This window comes from Saccopteryx leptura, chromosome 1 (genome assembly GCF_036850995.1).
Source record: "Saccopteryx leptura isolate mSacLep1 chromosome 1, mSacLep1_pri_phased_curated, whole genome shotgun sequence".
NCBI classification, from domain to species: domain Eukaryota; kingdom Metazoa; phylum Chordata; class Mammalia; order Chiroptera; family Emballonuridae; genus Saccopteryx; species Saccopteryx leptura.
The window spans coordinates 385,390,817-385,412,602 of record NC_089503.1 but is presented as its reverse complement, the minus strand read 5'-3'; the positions used below and the strand labels follow the sequence as shown (position 1 = coordinate 385,412,602).

General features: G+C 45.7%; 1 protein-coding gene across 2 annotated transcripts in view; it reads right to left on the bottom strand.

Annotated features, from left to right (window-relative positions):
* Positions 1-737: 737 nt before the first annotated feature.
* NUDT3 (nudix hydrolase 3) overlaps positions 738-21,786 on the bottom strand; it is an 80,511-nt gene continuing 59,462 nt past the window's right edge. For both annotated transcript variants that reach the window (XM_066359611.1, XM_066359612.1), the window contains exons 3-5: positions 7,530-7,574; positions 6,459-6,543; positions 738-2,423 (exon numbers count right to left, since the gene is read on the bottom strand). In XM_066359611.1, the coding sequence (XP_066215708.1) occupies positions 2,245-2,423; positions 6,459-6,543; positions 7,530-7,574 (309 nt within the window). In that variant the 3' untranslated portion in view covers positions 738-2,244. The remainder of the gene's footprint in view (positions 2,424-6,458; positions 6,544-7,529; positions 7,575-21,786) is intronic.

Here is a 21,786-nt window from a genome sequence, read left to right as displayed (position 1 = left end):
TTAACACCGCGGTTCCCTTTCCTGTGGGGCACCTCCGGCCACGTCACACCGGTGGAATCCTGCAGGAATGTGCTTTCGGGATCGCACTGGGCGCTCAGGCGAACTTATTTTATTTCTGCTTGTAGGTGTTGGAACAGAACCTTAGATGTTCTACACCAGACAACAAGCAGTGGTGTCTGTTTCTAAGTAGGCCAGGTGAACAGGGAGGTGGCATTCAGACTCAAAGGCCACGGTGCTGTTCTCTCCACAGGACCCTTCCGTGGGGACAGAATTCCCTTCCCAGAGACGGGCAGTGCACTGCAGCCACTGCCGGCGTGGCCGTCTGGTTCTGGGTTTAAGACTGGGAGAGGGCCTGACCTGTGGTGGCGCAGTGGATAAAGCATCGACCTGGAAATGCTGAGGTCGCCGGTTCGAAACCCTGGGCTTGCCTGGTCAAGGCACATATGGGAGTTGATGCTTCCAGCTCCTCCCTCCCTCTCTCTCTCTCTCTCTCTCCCCCTCTCCTCTCTAAAATGAATAAATAAATAAAAAAAAATAAAAAAAATAAAAAAACAAGCTAAAAAAAAAGAAAGTCAGTCTGTTTATCACATTTGCACCCACTATAGAAAAAAAAAAAAAGACTGGGAGAGAAGGGCAAACCGAGTGTAACAGAACTTAAATTCACCGAGTGGTGCCCCCCAAGACAGGCTGACAGACAGACAGACACACTCTCTTTGTGGGAGGGAAGAGCAAAAAGCTTTTCAAAGTTTGAGTATTTATTAGAAGTTTTAAATAAAGAGAACTACGATTCTAATTTCACATCTTGGCTATGTTTTGACACTGGAGATGCCACTAAGAGTATGGCAACAAGCTCCTGTCCCAAGCCAGGGATCGATCGGTGCCCCCCCAGCCCCACCCCCAGATTTTAAGACCCTTACTTCCCAACTAAACAACACAATTGACCAATGAAGCCAGCTGAGAACTAGCAAACCCCGACGGGACAGTCTGAGCGAGCCAGTGCCCCGGGAAGCTGCTCTAGTAAACGCTAAGCATTCGGAAGTGTCCCTTCTCAGCCGAAAGACGGCTGCCACCCCCCGGCGGAGACATATTCAGTATTTCTGAGCATGCTCAAGGTGCACTTACAATGCTGTGACATTACAAAGACAAGCGGACACCTGGGTTTTCTCTGTGTACTTTCAGGAACTTGGCGTGGTTGCCAGGGTGGGGACAGGCCTGCACAGCTGCCCTCGCGAGGACAGTGTCCAGGTGGCGCTGTCAGCCAGGTCTGCACGGGAGCGAGGCGCTGGCGGCGGTAAGTAGCATTATGGAAAAAACTCCAAAACCAGCAGGGTAGGTGCAGTGCTCAATGCTCCGCTCCAGTTTTTAGAGAGTGATCCCGAGAACCCAGTTCAAATCCTTATTGTCAACACGCAGGGAGGGATTCAATTTCCGTCCCTGCTCCTCTGGATCTGAGTTGAGGCCGCTTGCTCCTGGCTCGGAAACAAAAAAGAGAATCGGTTTCTTCGCGGTTCTTGCGTGGAGTGGGACCAGTGTGGAGAGGGGAGGAGAGGGCCGGTCCTGGGGCGCCACGCTGGCGGCTGCGCTCATCTATCCCTGCAGCGTCAGCAGCTGAGCAGGGAGGACAGGGGCAGGACGGGCCTGACCACCAGCCTCAGGAGAAAAACGTGAACCGTCAGGTGCTCCATTTCAGAAACGCCCCAAATTAAAAAAAACACAAAACCTTAAAAACATTTAAACAGTTAAACTCCTCTTCTAAAAGTCATTCATTTACATATTATAGGCCCAGTATATGTGTAGATAAATGTCCCTGCGAAGCAAGGGGCCAACCTACGGGACTGTATGCACACTACAGCGCAGACGCTTGAAAAGTTTTGTCTCGGATTGGTATCTTTTAATAAAAAAAAATTTTAAATCAAAGAAAAACGTCTGGCCAGAGCTAGGCTGAGACAGACAGGAATACTGCAGAATCCAAGGCAGAGGGAAGGCTGCCTCTTCGAGAACTGTAGGGTGTGGCCAGGGAGGGACAGCTCATGCACCCAGATACGTACAAATGCCACCCCCACCCCCAGCAGAAAGAGAAGAAGCCCATCAGGTAAGACCTGCAGCAGCCCCGTCAGTGACCCCGCCTGTGCTGTAGGCATGCCTGTTTCAGGGGGGAGGCCAGGAGGAGAGGCAAGGGGAGGGGGGGAGGGGAGGGTTGCACTTCAGTCCGGTTTCCCATTTCCATCCTCCTCGGGGCTCCAGTCATCTGATGTCTGACGTGGAGCTCTGCGCAGAGACTGCGTACGTGGTGGCCACGACCGGGGTGCCGTTGTTGGCGGAGTAGCCTTGCCTCAGCGTCTCAAAATACGAGGCCTGCACGGGCTTGTGGCTCTGCAGCACTCGGATGGCCTCCTCGATCGTAAACCACTCCCTCTTCCTCCCTGCGGGGCAGAGGGAGAGATCAGGACACGGGGAAGCCACAGACGGCCTTGAATCTTCTGACGTTTGAGAAAACATAGACTGAACACAAAGTCATGGTTGTCAACATTTTCAAAATACGTATTATATATACATTCTCTTTCATATAAGAGTAACACAAGCACGCTTTCTACACTTCAAATACTGCACAAATGCCTAATGCAGAAAACAGGCACGAAGTCTGAGAACTGCAGAGCGGACGGCCAGCACACAACAGGTCTCCTGACCGAGCCGGCCAGCAGCGCCCCTGCGTGCAGGCTGCTCCACTGGCTCAGAGCAACCAGAAGCCTGGCCAGCATCCCACCCCTGCAAAAATCAAGCTCCCAAGAGTACTACGATGGCTGGCTTGTAACCAGTTATTTATTTTAAAAAATTTATATGGGCCCTGCCGGTTGGCTCAGTGGTAGAGCGTCGGCCTGGCGTGCAGGAGTCCCGGGTTCGATTCCCAGCCAGGGCCCATAGGAGAAGCGCCCGTCTGCTTCTCCACCCCTCCCCCTCTCCTTCCTCTCTGTCTCTCTCTTCCCTTCCCGCAGCCAAGGCTCCATTGGCCTGGGCGCTGAGGATGGCTCTGTGGCCTCTGCCTCAGGCGCTAGAGTGGCTCTGGTTGCAACAGAGTGACGCCCCGGAGGGGCCAAGCATCGCCCCCTGGTGGGCATGCCGGGTGGATCCTGGTCAGGTGCATGCAGGAGTCTGACTGCCTCCCCATTTCCAACTTCGGAAAAATACAAAAAAAAAAAAAAAAAAAAAAAAAAATATATATATATATATATATATATATATGAGTGATATATCCCTGTAATAGAAAAAACTTTTAAAAAAAGAAAGAAAAAACCTCAACACAATCACTATTAATGTTTTTCTTTTTAACTGTGTGTCACACGCCTCTGACTTGGCTCTGTGCACTGTCCTCTGTGCACTGTCCTCTGTGCACTGTCCTCTCCATGGCTCTGCTCAGCCCTGGGTCTCGGGCCTACGGCTTCTTTTATGGAGTCAAATCCATCTCCTATTTGGTCTTCGTCGTCTTCTTTTTTATTTCTGTATTTTTAAATTTTTCCATTGATTTGAGAGGTGGGGGGGGGGGGGGAGAAGGACCAACTCGTTTCACTTACCTGTTCCACTCAGTTGTGCACACACTGGCTGATTCTTGTAGGCGCCCTGACCGGGAATCAAACCCACGACCCTGGCGTGCTGGGATGACTCTCTGCCCACGGAACCACCTGGCCAGGGCCTATTTGGTTTCCTTAATGCATGTTTTAAAATCCTTTATTATCTCCTGACCTGTGGTGGTGCAGTGGATAAAGTGTCAACCTAGAATGCTGAAGTCATGGGTTCGAAATCCTGGGCTTGTCTACTCAAGGCACATATGGGAGTTGATGGTTCCTGCTCCTCCCCTCCTTCTTTCTCTCTCTCTCTCCTAAATCAGTAAGTAAAATCTTTAAAAAAAAATAAAACCCTTTTATTATTTTACCTTTTATAATAAAAGATCATTGCTTAAAAGTGTGAAAATGGAGGAAAGTATAACATAATTACCCATAACCTTGTAACCCAAAACTGGTTTCTTCACTATGCCAGTGCCTCTGCTCTGCTTTCGTCCTATTCAGAAAGACGCTGTGTTTGGACACCTGTAGCTGAACCATGCTGTAAGGCGCTCCAACTCCTGAGAGGCTTGGCCAGGGCGCCGTGGTCAGGACGCGGAGGCCAACACCAACGCGCGCGGCTCCATCACTGGTTCTAACGAGCTGTACAGCTCAGGGCAAGTTATAACATGGAGATAATAAATAGTCCCTATCTCACAAGTCTGTTGTGAGGATTAATATGTAAAGTATTTGAACAATACCTGGTACACAGAATGTGTTACAAGAGTTTGCTTATTATTGTTTCTTTTTTACTTTACACTGCCCTTTTTTTTTTAATTCAGTGAAAGGAGGGAGGCAGAGACAGATTCCCCATAGGTACCCTGACCAGGATCTATGTGGCAAGCCCACTAGGGGGCGATACCCATCTGGGGGCCCTTGCTCCGTTGCTCAGCAACTGAGCTATTTTTAGTGCCTGAGGCAGAGGCCACAGAGCCATCCTCAGTGCCCTGTGGCCAACTCACTCCAATCGAGCCATGGCTGTGGGAGGGGAGGGGAGGAGGAGGAGGAGGAGGAGGAGGAGGAGAGAGAGAGAGAGAGAGAGAGAGAGAGAGAGAGAGAGAGAAAAGCAAGAGGGAAAAGGGGTGGAGAAGCAGATGGGCGCTTCTCCTGTGTGCCCTGACTGGGAACAAACCCAGGACTTCCACGTGCTGGGCCAATGCTCTACCACGGAGCTAATGGGCCAGGGCCATTCACACTGCTTCTTAAGCATTCTTCTATGCTATAAAAAAAATAACATTTAATAAAAACATATTATAACATCTAGCATGATATACTGTCATTCCTTTAACCATTTCCCTGTCACTGAACATCAGTATCCTGCCATCTCTTTTTTTTTTTTCCTTCTTCTTTTTAGGGGGAGAGAGAGAGACAGAGAGGAGAGAGGAGGAGCTGGAAGCACCAACTCTCACATGTGCCCTGACCAGGCAAGCCCAGGGTTTTGAACCGGCGACCTCAGCACTTCCAGGTCGACGCTCCATCCACTGCGCCACCACAGGTCAAGCAGTATCCTGCCATCTCAATCCTGCTACAATTTTAAAAAATCTTCATCTCTGTCTTTTCTAACCTCTCAGGGCAGATCCCTAGAACTGGGATTGTATGAATAAAACACCTGCACTATGAAGGGCTCGTGACGTACAGCGTTAACTGTGCTGAGACCACACGGCCAGGTCCTGCGCATGCCAGAGCACTGGCTGCACGCCCCCGCCAGCACTGTCCCTCTTGGGAACTGCCAATGCTGTAGGTGAAAACCAGACTCACGTTTTGTTTTCATTTCAAACTACCCTGCTTTTTTCACTCACTGACACTATTTTGTAAGCACTTTCCCACGGTGACAGCTCACACTCCATCAGAGGAATGCGCCCAGATCACTTCTCATTCACGGAGTTACAGTGAAGACCTGATTTTTCACCTGAAGAAGGTTCGTCTGAAGGAAGGCTTGCAGCCTTACTCCCCTTATTTCAGATGACTTCATCAGGATCAATTCTCAGAGGTGGGAGCACAGGTGAGAGTTTTGGGCATTAACAGAGCGATGGGAGCTTAGATTTCTACCATAATGTGCGGCTCCAGCCGCCAGTGCGCTGAGGACAGGGCCAGCCACACGGCTCCATCTCCCTTTCCGGCCCCGGCCCCAGCTGGCCAGGGGTCTGCTTTCAGTGACCCCCACTGAACCCGTTCTCCTACGCACGCTGGTCTTACCTGACGCAAGGCCGTGAGAATGGCAGGGCCTGGCACAGAGCGGGCACTCCCAGTGAAGGGGAGCCTTCGGCAAGTGCTTTCTTTATCTATTTGCCAGTTCACAACATAAATTACCCGTATGCTTCTCTAGAATATATTTTTATTCAGAGTAAAAAATTAACCACAAACCAACCACAAATCACCTCAGATTTTAGTTCTAAAGACATACATCCAACAGTGATCTCCGAGAGTGAAGAGAATGGCTCTTTAGGACACTAGGTGACTCGAGGAGTGACAGCAATGAAACTGGAAACCACTCCCACCACTCCCCACCTATTAAGTAACTCTGGCCCGACCTGTGGTCTCCGGGACAGTGCCAGTCAGCGCCCCACGCGGCTGCCAGGCCACCTCCCCCCCTGGGTCAGGGGCTGGCAGTAGGCCCGGAGGACTCAATCTGATTTTGGAACAGTTCTTACTTTTCGGGGCGTTTCTATTTGGTCACCATGTACCCAACCTCAGCTTCCTTTTAAACACTTCAAAATACTAACTTTCTGAAGTTCAAAAGTGGACAAGCTTCTTTCATTGGGTACAGCCTCCTGATTATCAGGCTGTTGTTTCTGGTTCTGAGTGCAACTGGTGCCGTGGCCCAAGCTGGCTGTGGGCCCTGGAGCACCCCGGGCGACTTACCAATGTTAACCGAGTCCTCCCAGTCCTCCAGCACCTCCGTGACGATGAGCACGTACACGTACGTCCTGTGCTTCCTCTCCTGGTTCTGCGGGCACAGGGGCGGAGGGAGTCACTCCTCAGAGCCCAGAGTGCTCAAGCGAAGTGCACTCCTACACAGGTGACCAGAGCGGGGACACGGGGTTCCTTGAACCTTCTCCTGTCCCACAACCAAGCACGGAGTCGTCCAGGGGCCGGTCTGAGACGCACCACACTTGCATTTGGGGGTGAGCTCTCTGGCTGGGTTTCTAAAGCTCTCCTATCTTTTCCTTCCCCTACGTGCAACTTCAGGGACACGCTGTGAGCAGGAAAAGGCACCCAGTCAATTTACGGAGCTGGGCACCAGGAAGCGAGGAGACTGGGCTGGGCCTCCCCAGGGCCAGCCAGGCGGGCGATGGCCTGCTCACTTCACCCAGCTTTGTTCCCTGACTTCTCACTGCGTCCTGCGTCCTCAGAATCTCTGCCCCAGCCGACTTCCTTGTTTCTCCCTCTTTCGCTAGAGCTATTTACATTCTGTTTTGCCTGTCTTCTCTACACTTCCCTACCCTTCCTCACATCTGAGGAGGAAAGGAGAGAGGCAGGGATGGGATCAGTAACGCTTACAGACAGCAGTCTAGCTTTCTGGGGGAGGTGAAGCCTGAAACGGACTAAATAAATGCATACGTCTCCCCCAAATTCCTGTGCTGAAATGCTAAGCACTGAAGTGCTGGTACTAGGAGGGCGACTGGGCTGTGAGGGCTGATCCTCCTGAGTGGGATCGGGACCTTGTGACAGAGACCTAGAGAGCAGCCTCCCTTTCCCAAGAGAGGACGCAGGGAGACTCAGCTGGGTCCAGGAAGCAGGGCCTCAACCAGACCCTGAGGCTGCAGCCGCCTTGCCCTTGAATTTCCTGCCTCCACAATTGTGAAAGACCCATTTCTAGTGTTGAAAACCGCCCAGCTGGTGGCATTTTGGGATAGCCTCTTGAATGGACCAAGACAAAGATACATGTGGTTATTACGCTACCCAGCACACCAAAGATTTTAACAGGCTTACCTCAAAAATCCCGACTAATCTTCCCAATGTCCCTTTGACTCCAGCCTGAAAAGTGAGGGGAAAAATTGAACACATTGATACTGTTTACGTTGCCGCCTCCTCCTAAATCTTCTGAGGAGAAACACGAGGACCCCGCCTGGTGAGGGTCCTCGGGCCTCCTGCGTGTCACCGGCTGAGACAAGCAGGGTGTGCAGGGGTGAGCTTGGGTGGGGGGAGGTGCTCTGAGGTGCTCTCCCCACTGAAAGCTGGCCAAACAGCCAAACAGCCAAACAGCAGAGAATCCAGGCCATGAATGACTTCACTCACTGATTCATTCATTCAACAAACATACACTGAATGTCTCGGTCGAGCCAGACAGCACTGTGGGTGCCAGAGCGAGTGCATAGGCTGGAGCAAAAGGCGAGAACCTGCCCGACTTGTTCCTGGATGCCCACGGGCAGCGCCAGGCAGAGCTGGCACCCCACAGGAGCTCAGCCAAACTGAAGCCCACAGACGTAAACCTGGCAATGCCGCCCACAACAGGTACCGACGGAGGTGCACAGAACGAGGAGAGTGACCGCTTCCCACAGTGGTTAGGCACCTGAGTCTACCCTCTATCTGCCTCTGGCCTTTGGTAATTTTTTTTTTTTAGATCTGTGTTTTTCTGATGCATTACAGGTTAATTTTTTCAGTCTATTCCGATTTACTATTAAAAAAACACAACTGTATCCAGGCTGGAGTTCTCTCATCTCTATAGTCTTTTTTATTTTTATTTCTAACTATTCTTTACATAGCTACCTACTTCTATTACATATGCCTTTGTTTCTGTATTTTGTCCTTCTAAAATAGAAGTTATGGCTCTGGCCAGTTTGCTCCGTGGGTAGAGCGTTGGCCCAGCATGCGGAGGTCCCAGGTTCGATGCTGGCTTGTAGCTCAAGGTCGCCGGCTTGAGCAAGGGGTCACTGGCTCAGCTGGAGCCGCCCCCATCAAGGCACATATGAGAAGCAATCAATGAACAACTAAGGAGCCACAACAAAGAATTGATGCTTCTCATCTCTCTCCCTTCCTGCCTGTCCCCCTACCCCTCTCTTGCTAAAAACAAAAAAGAAAAAGAAAAAAAAATTCAGTTCTTTAAAGTCATAGTGCTGAAAAAGAGATTTCTCATAGGCTAAGGTCTCCCGAGACAGGTCCACCATAACCACCACATTTTTCATAATTTCCGCCAGTGCTGCTCTCGCCTCCCGGCCGCTCCAACGCTGCCACGAGCACCCGCACGGAGCTTCCTTCTCACATGACTCTCACACGTACGCTGGGGTCGGTGTCAGCGCTACATTTCACAGATATCTGGCTCAGACATTGGGGAAAAACATTTTTTTTGGTAATTTGTGTGTGTGTGTGTGTGTGTGTGTGTGTGTGTGTGTGTATGTGATCTTGTGATTGTGAGGGGCAGGCCACGAGCACTAATGAGAAGCTGACTCAATATATATATATATATTTTTTCCCCTTCAGAGAGAGAGGGACACAGATCTGCTGTTCCACCCACTCACACATTCATCGGTGGATTCTTGTCTGCTTCTTTACCAGGATCCAGCCTGCAACCTTGGCATATTGGGAAGACGCTCTAACCAACTGAGTACCCAGCCAGGGGATTAGATCTGATTCAGGCGCATGTAAGGTGGTCCAGCCAGGGTGCCGGTTTAAACTTATTCTCAAAATCACTTGAAAGCAGTTATAATTCTAATCAAAAGCCCTAATGCTTCCTTGAACTTCAAAATATACAATACTAAATCTAGCTATCAAAAACTAAGGTTGAACAACTGCCTATTTTTTGAAAATGAAAGTTACAAATGTGTCCTTTCCCTTTTAGGGTGTTTTACTGAAGTTGGAAGTGTTTACGGGAAAGGGCTGGCCAATCCGGGAGACTTCAGTGCCCCCCCCCCGTCCCTCTGGTAGACCGCCCCCTGCAGTGGGCACCTGAGGCCCGGGCAGAGGCACGCTCCAGGCAGGCCTCTGCACCTAACACTGGAGTGACCCCCCCCACCACCTCAAAGAACCCGACTTGGCTGTTTAGTGTGGGCGGTACAAAGTGGGCCATCACCTTCTGAAAGTAAGCTCTCACTCTAAGGTGGGCATTCTGGCAGACACTGCCGCTGCCCAGCCCATGGGCACTCACTCCCCTCTGCCCTGCTCCCAGGAAGGTCCAGAACCTGTCAGCTGAGAGCAGGGCACACCTGGCGGGGGCACTGGGAATTCTGCTTCCCGCTGCAGGCACGGGCTCAGGGGGGCTGCGTGACCCAGTTCTGGACAAACGGTTCCTGAGACAAGTCTCCTGGGGGCTTCCAGGAACAATTTCCCACCATGATACAAAGCACTGCACAAAGAGAAACCCTACACTCCCCTGCTTGTCAAGCGGGGACCTGAAACGTGGAGCTGCTACCATCATCTTGTGATCGTGAGGGGCAGGCCACGGGTATTGATGAGAAGCTGACTCAAACCCGGCCACGGCCACGCTGCTGCTGCTGAAGCAACATGAGAACGGCCAACCTCTCTCTTCTCACGTGAGAAGGTGACCCGGGGCTGCGGGAGCCACAGTGGGTCAGGGGCCCTGGTTCTCATATCGGAGAGTGTCCTGCCACTGCCCTGGATTGAAAAGGCAGCCCCGTGAGGAGACTGGGGACCCGAAAACAAAACTTCTACACACTCAGGGAGCTTGAGTACAAAAGCTTCCTCCATTAAAGCCATAGTCCAGGCCCAGAAGGAGCTCAGGGGAGCGACTGTAACAGCAGTGTCCGTGTGAGGAAACCCACAGACAGAACACAGGGTGTTCAATGCATGTGACTACCTGGTCCCTGCCAAATGCAGAAACCACAGAAGGGAAGAATCACAATGCAGACAGGTGAAAGACGAGAGGCCAGCAGTAAGTCCAGTGGAATCCCCTCCCGGGGTATTGTTTGTTTGTGTTTTAAATGAAATATTTAAAACATTAAAAAATAAAGAAAATAATAAGCATTCAGGTCACCACTAGCCAGCTTTGTCAAATGGTAATCAATCATTTTGTTGTCTTTATTTTTCCTTTTTTAAGAAATGAAACTTTGTACAACTGAAATCCCTTCTGTATTCTGCACCCCTGCCAAAGGCAACTCACTCACTTGAATTTGGTGTTTATCATTCTCTTGAATTTTTAAAAATAATTTTACAACTTAGGTATATATCCACCATTAATGGTATATAGTCTTTTCTGCATGTTTCTCTATTCAGTGGGAAAAAAAAAAGGATTATACCTTCTGCAACTTCCCCTTAATATGTTTCTGAGTTTTAGCTATACTGATAAATCTAGTTCTAATTCATTTATTTTGGTTGCTGAACAGTAATCTATTTTAGGAATTTACCACAATTTGTTGATCCATTCACTTGTTGGTAAACATTTAGTCCTGCTATTACAAAAAAAATGCTACCAATCACAAAAACTCACTTATATTCTTATTGTCTACCACTTGTGGGAGTGCAATATCTATACTAAAAGTCAAATTTCTGAATTACTGGGAAAAAGTCCCTTCCATGTCCCCACATATTAAGTTGGCTCCCTACAATAGAGCAACTGCAGAGATGGCTGCAATTTGACACCTTTCCCTGTATCCACATTCTCTGAAATATAATTTTATACCCTGGCTGGCTTGCTCAATGGACAGAGCGTCAGCCTGGGCACACAGGAGAAGCGACCATCTACTTCTTTCCCCCTTCTCTCCTTCTTCCCCTCTCAGTCAGTGGCTCAACTGGTTTGAACGTCGGCTCAGGCACTGAGGATAGCTTGGCTGGTCTGAGCATCAGCCTCAGGTACTAAAAATAGCTCAGTTAATTCAAGCATCAGCCACAGACAGAGGTTGCCTGGTGGATCCTGGTCAGGACACATGTAAGAGTCTGTCTCTCACTATTTCCTCTCCTCTCAAAAAAAAAAAAAAGAAGAAGAAATATAATTTTATAGCTCTTCCTATCACGAGATGGAATCTGTTTACCCACCCCTGTACTAGGTTGGCCGTGTGCCTTGCTTTGGTCAACAGAATGTAGAAAGATGGTATGCTGGTCCCAAGGCCAGCCTCTGTTTTCTTTTGGAACTCCGCCATTGCCATGTGAGCTAGTCTCCTAAAGGATGCAAGACCTGTCTCAGCTGAGGAAACGGCAAAGCAGCCTGGAGCCAGCTCGCCTCCCACCGTGAACAGGCCCAGCTAAAGTCAGCAGAGCCGCCCACTTGCCCCAGAGCTGGCTGCGGACATCTGACTTGCCCAGCTGACAGAAGCTGACCCATGGGCTCGTGAGTACATCATCAATACTTACTATTTTAAGCCACAGAGTTTTAGGACAGTTCGTTGTATGACAACCAAGCACAAGGGCAGCAGTGTACAACTTCTCATCACTCTTGTTCCTTTATTATTCATGTTCAATGTTTGTTGTCAGTCTTTTCTATTTTGGGTCATTATGATGAATGTAAAATTATATTGCATAATTTTTTTTTATTCATTTTAGAGAGGAGAGAGAGATAGAGAGAGAGAAGGTGGGGAGGAGCAGGAAGCATCAACTCCCATATGTGCCTTGACCGGGCAGCCCAGGGTTTCAAACTGGCGACCTCAGCATTTCCAGGATCGACAATGTATTGCATAATTTTAATACTGAAATTGTGTACTTTTTCTTATGTTTAATGAACATCCAGATGTCTTCTTCCGGGAACTCATACACTTTATCTGCTTGACTGCTGACGATTTGTACTGCCTCTGTGGTAAACACCAGCTCCTGATCCGGCACCTGTGTTTCATCGTTGTTTGTGATGTCCTTTGCCAAACACGCTTTATACGACATCGCTGATTTGACTATCTTTCTCTTGTGTGAGTTTAGTATCTTTTAAAGAAACAGATAACCTATCCCAATGGCATAAGGTTAGTTAGTCTCCTGTATTTTTTCTAATAGTTTGAGAATTTGATATTATGGTCCACCAATAAACAAATTTGGGGATTTGTTCCCAAATAGCCAGTGGTCTAGGGACTCCAGAACAGACACACGGATATCATTCTGTTTACTCATCTAGTTGTCAATTTATGTACTAACAGCACATGGTTTTAGCTAGTGGAGCTTGTTAGTTCCTTTTCAAAAACTCTAAAGCCACTTTTAATTTTTTTTTTTTAATTTTTAATTTTCTGAAGCTGGAAACGGGGAGGCAGTCAGACAGACTCCCGCATGTACCTGACCGGGATCCACCCGGCACGCCAACCAGGGGGCGATGCTCTGCCCATCCGGGGCATCACTCTGTTGTGACCAGAGCCACTCTAGCGCCTGGGGCAGAGGCCATGGAGCCATCCCCAGCGCCCGGGCCAACTTTGCTCCAATGGAGCCTTGGCTGCGGGAGGGGAAGAGAGAGACAGAGAGGAAAGAGAGGGGGAGGGGTGGAGAAGCAGATGGGCGCTTCTCCTGTGTGCCCTGGCCGGGAATTGAACCTGGGAATTTTGCACGCCAGGCCAACGCTCTACCACTGAGCCAACTGGCCAGGGCCTAAAGCCACTTTTGTACCTTTATTCTTCCACATCAACTTCAAAGATCAGTTTTTCAGATCTCTTGAAAAATACTTTGGGATGTTTCTTTTTATTACTGAATTTTTCGATCAATTTGAGAGTATCTCCTATCTTTATAATATTGAAGTCTTCTCATCTAGGACTAGATTACACCTCTCCATTTACTCAGGTCTTTTTTGCCTTCAATAGTTTTGTTTTTTAAGAATTTATTTATTGATTTTACAGACAGTGGGGAACAAGAGGTATCAACTCATAGCTGCTTCACTTAGCTGTTTCAGATTGCTGTGTGTGCCCTGACTGGGCAAGCCTGGAGTTTTGAACCGGCGACCTCAGCATTGCAAGTCACTGCTTTATCCACTGCGCCACCACAGGGCAGGCGGTCAACGAAGTTTTATTATAAAGATCCTGCACTCTATTAATTTATACTAAAGGCATTTTGGTTTTAGGGTTTGTTCTTTTTTAATTTATTGTGTTGACATGGTTTCAAGTGTTCCACTCAATATAACACACCATCTACACACTGCACCATGCCCCTTCACACCCCACGCAAAGTCTTAGTTTAGTTTTGTTGCTATTGTGAATGGTATACACACACACACAAAAATATATATATTTGTATTTTTCTGAAGTGAGAAGTGAGGAAGCAGAGAGACTCCCACATGCGCCTGACCGGGATCCACCTGGCATGCCCAGTAGGGGGTGATGCTCTGCCTACCTGCACCCTTGCTCCATTGCAACCGGAGCCATTCTAGTGCCTGAGGCAGAGGCCATGGAGCCATCCTCAGGGCCCGGGCCAACTTTGCTCCAATGGAGCCTCAGCTGTGGGAGGGGAAGAGAGAGACAGAGAGGAAGGAGAGGGGGAGGGGAGGAGAAGCAGATGGGCGCTTCTCCTGTGTGCCCTAGCTGGGAATCGAATCCAGGACTTCCACCTGCCAGGCTGATGCTCTACCGCTGAGCCAATCGGCCAGGGCCTGGTATATATATTTTAAAGTTATATATTTCCTAACTTATTATGGCTGGTATAAGGAAACATTGCTGGTTTCTTGCAACCCTTCTAAATGCTCTTACTATTTCTACTATTTGCTGACCTGCCCCTTCGGTTTCCTAATAATGATCATACCATCTGCAAATAATGACACTTATGATTCTTCCTTTGGATCATTGTAATTTCAGTTATTTTTTTTAAATGTTTATTTTACTGATTTGAGTGAGAGAGGAATAAAGAGAGTGAGAAGGAGAGAAAGGAACATCGATCTGTTCCTGTATGTGTCCTGACCAACAATCAAACCAGCAATCTCTATGCTTTGGAATGATGCTCTAACCAAGTGAACCGTCCACCAGGACAGCATTTTATTTATTTCTGTCTTGTCTCAGTAGTTGGGGCTCCAGTTCAGTATTAAATGGCAGCACAATAACAAACAATTGTCTTTTTCCTGTCTGCCATGAGAATGCTCTGAAAATTTCAAAAATATAATGTTTGTGTAGGTTTTATTAGACACCTCAGAAATTTCTTTATTTTTTACTTTGCTTATAGTTTTAAAAATAAACGGGTGCAGGAGTCTGTCTGACTGCCTCCCTGTTTCCAACTTCACGAAAATACCAAAATAAATAAATAAATAAATAAATAAGTGGGTATTGAATTTTGATAAGTAATTTTTCTTCATTCACTGAGATAATTTTTCTATTTTAGTCTTTATAATATAAATTGCATAAACACATTTTCTCAGATTGAATTATCCTTGTACCTATGTCACCAGATGGTGACATTTTGAGAGTTTTAAATTCTACTTATTTTACTTGGAATTTTTGCACCCATGTTCATAAGAGACAATTTATTGGGGTTTTTTCTACTCTTTATTATCAAGTCAAGATGAAGGGTCAGCAAACTGTGGCCCAAAGGGCCAAATCTGTCTTCCCACTGCTTTGTAAATAAAGATTTATTGAGACACTGCCATGCTCACTTACTAAGTATATTATCTATGGCTGCATTCACACTACAATAGCAGAGTTGAGTGTTTGTGACATATACACTATGACTTCTAAAGTCTAAAATATTTATTGCCTGATCCTTTACAGAAAAAGTTTGCTGATCATTAATCAAGATGATACCAGCCTTACAAGAGGTGTGGAGTAACCTTTCTCTAGCCTAGTTCATTAAGGTAAGAATATATATTTTTAGAAATTTTAAATTCATCTAGTCTGATCTTGGCATTTTTTTGTGGGTAAAGGCTGATTGCCACTTAATTTTCCTAAGAATTAATTATCAATATACAGGTTTTCTAATTTTTCTTAAGTAAATTTGGGTAGGTTGTTTTCTCAGAAAACTTTTATCAAAGTTTTTCAAAAAAATTTTTGTAGCTCTTCATAGTATTTTTTTTTTTTTTTTTTAATGGGGAAATGGTGGGAATAGAGTGAAGTCAATCATGGAGAGATTCGTGTTGTCTACTCAGCACAAAGCTGGGAGGTGGAAGTGAGACTTGTGAGTCACGTATATCTTTAATTACTTTTATTTATTCATTTTAGAGAAGAGAGACAGAGAGAGAGAGAGAGAGAGAGAGAGAGAGAGAGAAGGGGGGAGGAGCAGGAAGCATCAACTCCCATATGTGCCTTGACCGGGCAAGCCCAGGGTTTTGAACCGGCGACCTCAGCATTCCAGATCAATGCTTGATTCACTGCGCCACCACAGGTCAGGCTTCATAGCATTTTCTTAATTTCAAAGTTTCTATCTGTGGCTATTCCTTTTTTGTTTCTTATTTATTTGTTGCCTTTTCTCTTAAAAGTTTCCTCTATCGGTCCTGGGAGAGGCTCATCTCTTAGACAAATAAAAATAACCTACTTTTGGTCTTGTCGATCATTTCTATTTTTCACTATTATTTTTTGCCATTTTCCTTGTTATTTCCATCCTTTTACTTTTTTTTTAGTATACTCAACTGCTTTTTCTGGCTTCTTGAACTGACTGCTTAGTTTATTTAATGTCTATTTTGCTTTCTAATAAAAGCCTTTAAGGCTCAAAGGACTGAATGAGCAGCACCCCGTAAGTTACGATGTAGAGTGCTTTCATAATCACCTCTATTTACTTACTAATTTTTGTTATGATTTGTGCTTTAACTCACGGATTATTTAGAACATTTCTTCTGTTTCCAAATATGTTTCTCTCTGTCAAGCTGGCTCTACTGAGGATTTCTAATTTGTACAGTGTCAGGGTACGTACATATAGTCTGTGTTAAGGACACTCTGGGGTCTTGAATATTTCTTTTGTGTCTTGATATGCAGTTAGTTTTTATCATTCTTCCATGTGTGCTTCAGAAAATGACATTCATTGTTGGATGCGAGGTTCTCTCTCAACATCACTACCTGATGAACCCTGTTAATGGTATTCATCCTATTTTTCTTACTGTTGGCCACTCTATGTTTCTAAATTAGACGTTTTAAAGTCTTCAATATAGCTAAACATTTGTCAGCTTTTCCCCAAAACTCTGTCAATTTTGCTTAATGCAGATAAGAGTTTGCTAGATGTACATAAACTCACACTGCTGTATGTCCTGGTAGGCTGTTCTAGGCTGTTCCTTTTATCAATAGTATGAAATGCACACCTTGTCCCTTTAGTATTTTCCACGCACATTCTATTTTGTCAGACGCTACAATTATCCCCGTTTGCCTGGTATATCTTTCTCCATCCCGTCATTCCTAGTAACTTAGTATTATTATGTTTGAAAAGAACATGTGTAAGTTTTATTTGAAAGTTTATGCGAACTCAAGTTACATTTATTGTGATTTAACCTGGAAATTCAGCTTTTCACTGAGCCACGTGGGGTCCCTTTAAGATGAGTTAGAATCTGAGTCCTTAAATGCACTTCCTGTGTAGCAAACAAGCTCTATGCTCGGTAGCTGGCAAGCTCAATGAATTAAGAGGAGTCTGTTTAGTGGGACCTCAGCCGGGTAAGTCAGACTTCCCGGGGCCAGCGGCTGCTGGAAGTTTAAAGACTGTGGTGTCTCTAGAGGCAGGAGTTGTACTTAGTATCTGCTGAAACCACGGTGAATTGGAGTCAGTGGAAAAGGAAGTTGTGCGTCTACTTCCTAAAACTAAAACCCCTTTCCGAGAATGTGGAGCTGGGTGGGAAAGCAATACAACTGTTCGGAAGAGTCATCTGGACTCAATTCACTTAGCAGAATGCACTTGGCTCCTGTCCCAGTAATTCCGTCTCTATTCAGGGTTCCAACACAGCTCAGCTCAAGTACAGAACTAGATTCTCTAAGAGGGCAGATTCTAATCTCCGCACTAAGCCACTGAATTAACTATTCATCCATGGGTAGCATTCAATTGTGTCTGATAAGGTAGACAGATAAACTTCGTAAAAAAATTTCTTTTATTGCCGTTTTTAAAGAAAGGGCTGAATGGTAATTTAGGAGTAGTTATTTGCAGTAAAAGCTAATTTTTTTTTTTTTTTACAGAGGCAGAGATAGACAGGGACAGACAGACAGGAACAGAGAGAGATGAGAAGCATCAATCATCAGTTTCTCGTTGCGCATTGTGACTTCTTAGTTGTTCATTGATTGTTCTCTCACATGTGCCTTGACCATGGGCCCTCAGCAGACCGAGCAACCCCCTGCTGGAGCCAGCGACCTTGGGTCCAAGCTGGTGAGCTCTTTGCTCAAGCCAGATGAGCCCGCGCTCAAGCTGGCGACCTCGGGGTCTCGAACCTGGGTCCTTCCGCATCCCAGTCCAACGCTCCATTCACTGCGCCACCACCTGGTCAGGCAAAAAGCTAATCTTTAAATTAGGTTCTTCTAGTAAATTTAAAATAAGAATAATAAATACTATATATCAATTATTTGACTAAAGAGGGATGCTTATAAAAAGCTGCTAGTATTGGAGAGAAATCATACCTAAAGATGACTGAATCTACAAAAACGTGACTTGCTTAGAATGTATCTATTGAAAGCAAGAAGCATCTTAGATGATTAGCTCTGAGCAGTGGTTTTCACTCCGCATGCCGTGGCAGGCACACTGGTGGGCCATAAGGATTTTAAATATGCACTACCTGACGAGTCAGGGCACTGAGCTCTTTCCCTTAGACTGTCAAATAACAAAATGTCAACGGGAGCTATTATTCAAATTCGTACTCTGTATGTGGGTTAGGGTAAAGCTAATTTAATTTCATATTATGTTATATTATTAACTATTACAGAATGTATAATGTGTTATATATTGTATTATAATATAACATACTATATGTTATAACTGTAATGGAAATATCCTAATAGAACATCTGGGAAAACAGAATAACCTTTATCTTAATAGGGGTTTGGGTTATGAGGGTGTAATATTTGTCAAAACTCAAGATTGGTACTCTTCATTATATCTATAGATATAATTATACCTATAGATATTTCACCAAGAGAAAATTATTCAAGTCTAAGTAATAAGTTATGCCAAAGTACTCAGAAAAAAGCATTTGCAATATACTTTGAATTGTGTCCAAAAAGTAAGAACTGATAAATAGATGGATAAAAAAATAGATTTGTTATCATAAAAAGGTGTAGTAAAACGTTAATGGCAGAATTCAAGCTGTGGGCATAGGATGTCCACTGTAGAGTTCTTTTACTTTTGTTATGTTTGATAATTTTCATAATAAAAATAAATGAAAAGGCCCCACCTAAGAAGAAATGACAACAGACAATACAACAATAGCTGGCTAGTGTGAATGAATCAAAATTACACCTAATGTCTTTTGCCAGATTGGCAAAAAATGTATTTCTTGGTATGCCACAGAATTTCAGTAGTTAGTTGATGTGTGCCAGGAAATGAAGAAGGCTGAAAATCGCTGGCTTACAGAAACAAAGCTATTTAGAGCACTACTTCAGAGTCAAAGGAAGAGAGGCAAGATAGAATTCTAAATATAAAAAAAGATTAACTACAAGTTGTAGTTGATTAAGCATATGACCCCCTCTTCTTCCTAAGAGTCCATCAGAAGGGAACAGAGGAAGCAGACTGGAGAGAGGCCGTGGGAAGAAGGCAGTTTCAGACACTCCAGAACAAGCACAGGGAGGAAGACCAGCAGAAGAGGCCAGCTCAGCTCCGGCTCCGGACAGGTCCTAGGGGCCAGGTCCCGGAGGCCAGGCCCCAGGAAAGGACACGGGGTGGAAGTGAGAGGCCCCTGATCGCCACAGGGCTACCCACCACGGCTGTCCCAGCCCTCACAGAGCGCCCTGGCTCCAGACACCACCACCCAGCCAACTCTGAGGGCTCTAACTGAAGCAGAAGAACAGAAAAACTGGGCTGTACTGTACCTTACAGAGCTACAGACACCCCCAGAATCAAGTCCCCGACTGCGGCATGCTTCCACAGGCATACAGCTTCACTCCTTCTGGTCACTCTACCTGCCCACCCACTCTGTGGCCTCCATCACCTGTCACTCACGGCTGTGACCGGGCAACCACGGACAACCTGACAGCCGAGCCGGGGCACCACAAGGACAGAAAGACCGAACACGCAAATGAAAACAGCTCTGGTAAAAAAGTCAAGAGAGCAGAAGAAAACTTGGGGAAAATTAGTTCTTACTCATAAAGGAATTTGAGAAGCTATGGCATCCTAAAAAAGAACAAAAATATAAGAGCAACCAAGACTAGAATCTATGCAAACACAATAAATTAAATAAATAAATAAATAAATAATAAAAAAGCATCACCAAAAAATTAACATTAATGAGACTATGCAAAAACAAACAAAAAAAGCAACCAAGAATAAAACTGGTATCTTAGAACTTCTAAATGATTGCTAAAATAAAACATTCACTAGAAGAGTCAGAAGATAAATAGATAAAACTTCCTAAAACATAACATAAAACAGAAAATATAGTGGAAAAAAGCAAAAGCAAAGGTTCAGTGGGGGAGGGGGGTCCCCTAATATCTAATCAATAAAAATTATAGACAAATGACAAATTTCAAGACCCCACGGATAAAAAGAAGAAAAACTATCAGGTTATCTCTAGAGGAATAAGATCCAAACTAATATTAGGCTTATTATTCACAACACTGAAAATAATACTTATAATTTTAAGGGAAAGCAATTTTCAATTAAAACTTCTATTTAGCAAAACCTTCAGTGAGACAATGAAAGTGTAAGGCAGAAAACAAGACAGTAACTACTGTGTCCCCTAGGAATGCTGCTTTTCCCTCTACGTCTTTGAGTCCTATTTTAGTTTTGAACCATGCATCGTGCACAAATGTGATTTCTAAAATGTGTGAAATAGCCAATCACTTTTATTCATTCATTTATTTTGAGGTAGGGAAAGAAGGGAGAGAGACAGGAAGAAAGAGACAGAGGGAGGGAGGGAGGGAGGGAGGGAGGGAGGAGAGGGGAAGGGGTGGAGAAGCAGATGTTCACTTCTCCTGTGTGCCCTGGCCGGGAATCTAACTCGGGACATCCATGGAACCAGGTGTCTGATTCCAAAGCATGTGCACCTACCAAATGTATTAATGCCCTCCCTCATCTCTGCTACTGAGAGAATAAATTAGAGGACACCTTTCGGGGGTCAGGCAAGCTTCTATAAATGGAAACTTAGATGATTTTTGAATGAGCAATTACTGAAGGGGGTCTTACATAAATTTGCCTGCTAGATCACCTGAGAATCTGAAAAATAAGCATGAAGGACCAGCGTTAAAAATGAGGAGGCCCTGGCCAGGTATCTCAGTTGGTTAGAGCATTGTCCTGACACACCAAGGTTGCGAGGACCCGGGTCAGGGCTCATGCCAGAACCAACCAGTAAATGTGTAAGTAAATGGAACAAGCAACTGCTGTTTCTCTCTTCCTTCCTTTCTTTCTAAAGTAAAAAGGGGATGGGGGGAAGGAGTGGGGAGGACATCTGTCCCTCTGCTTTCCACTGTGCGGCCAGGAGCTGCTCGGAGTGGGCTCCCAGTTGCCAGCAGCATTGCTCTCTGGAGCAGTCACTTGTCAAGAGATGTTTTTGAAGCACTGTTATAATTGTTCTGTTTAGATCAAAATGTCTAGCAAAAAAAATGCCTCCAAGTAAAGGTCTCTACAGTGGAAAAGGAATCCAAATAGAAAAACATGATGAGAGACCCTGCCTGGCCGAGTAGCTCAGTTGGTTAGAGCATTGTCCTGACACACCAAGGTTGTGGGGTTGATCCCTGGTCAGGGCACACACAAGAATCAACCAGTGAATGCACAAATAAAAAGAATAACAAATCGATGTGTCTTTCTCTCTATAAAAAGAATTTTTAAAAATGTTATTTACTTAAAAACAACAACACTGCTGATGAGGAAGTGGTTATTAGAAAAAGAGACTAGAAACACAGTTTAAAAATAAAATCATGCAAAGCATCTGTCTTCTGAAGAGAGCGGACAGGACAAAGCACAGAGTCTGAAACAGGTAAAGACAGCACGCGTCTCCCCAAGAGCAGCAGACAGCACCTGCAAACCATGATGGAGACAAAATAGCAATTTTTGTAACAGTGGTAGAGGAAACAAACCAATTTCATATCATCTCAGCGAAAAGAATGCTACAACTGTGTGAGACCCTAACGTCCCTCCCAGAAAGCTGAAAGATCTAACTAACGTGTTGTCTACACAAAACGGAAAGGCACAATACAGACAGAGCTCACACCGTCTGGCATGGCTGCAGGAAAACAGAACAGAGGGGCCGCGTCAGTGACTGGGAACATTCAGAGCCCAAAACGAAATTCAAATTCTGACAACG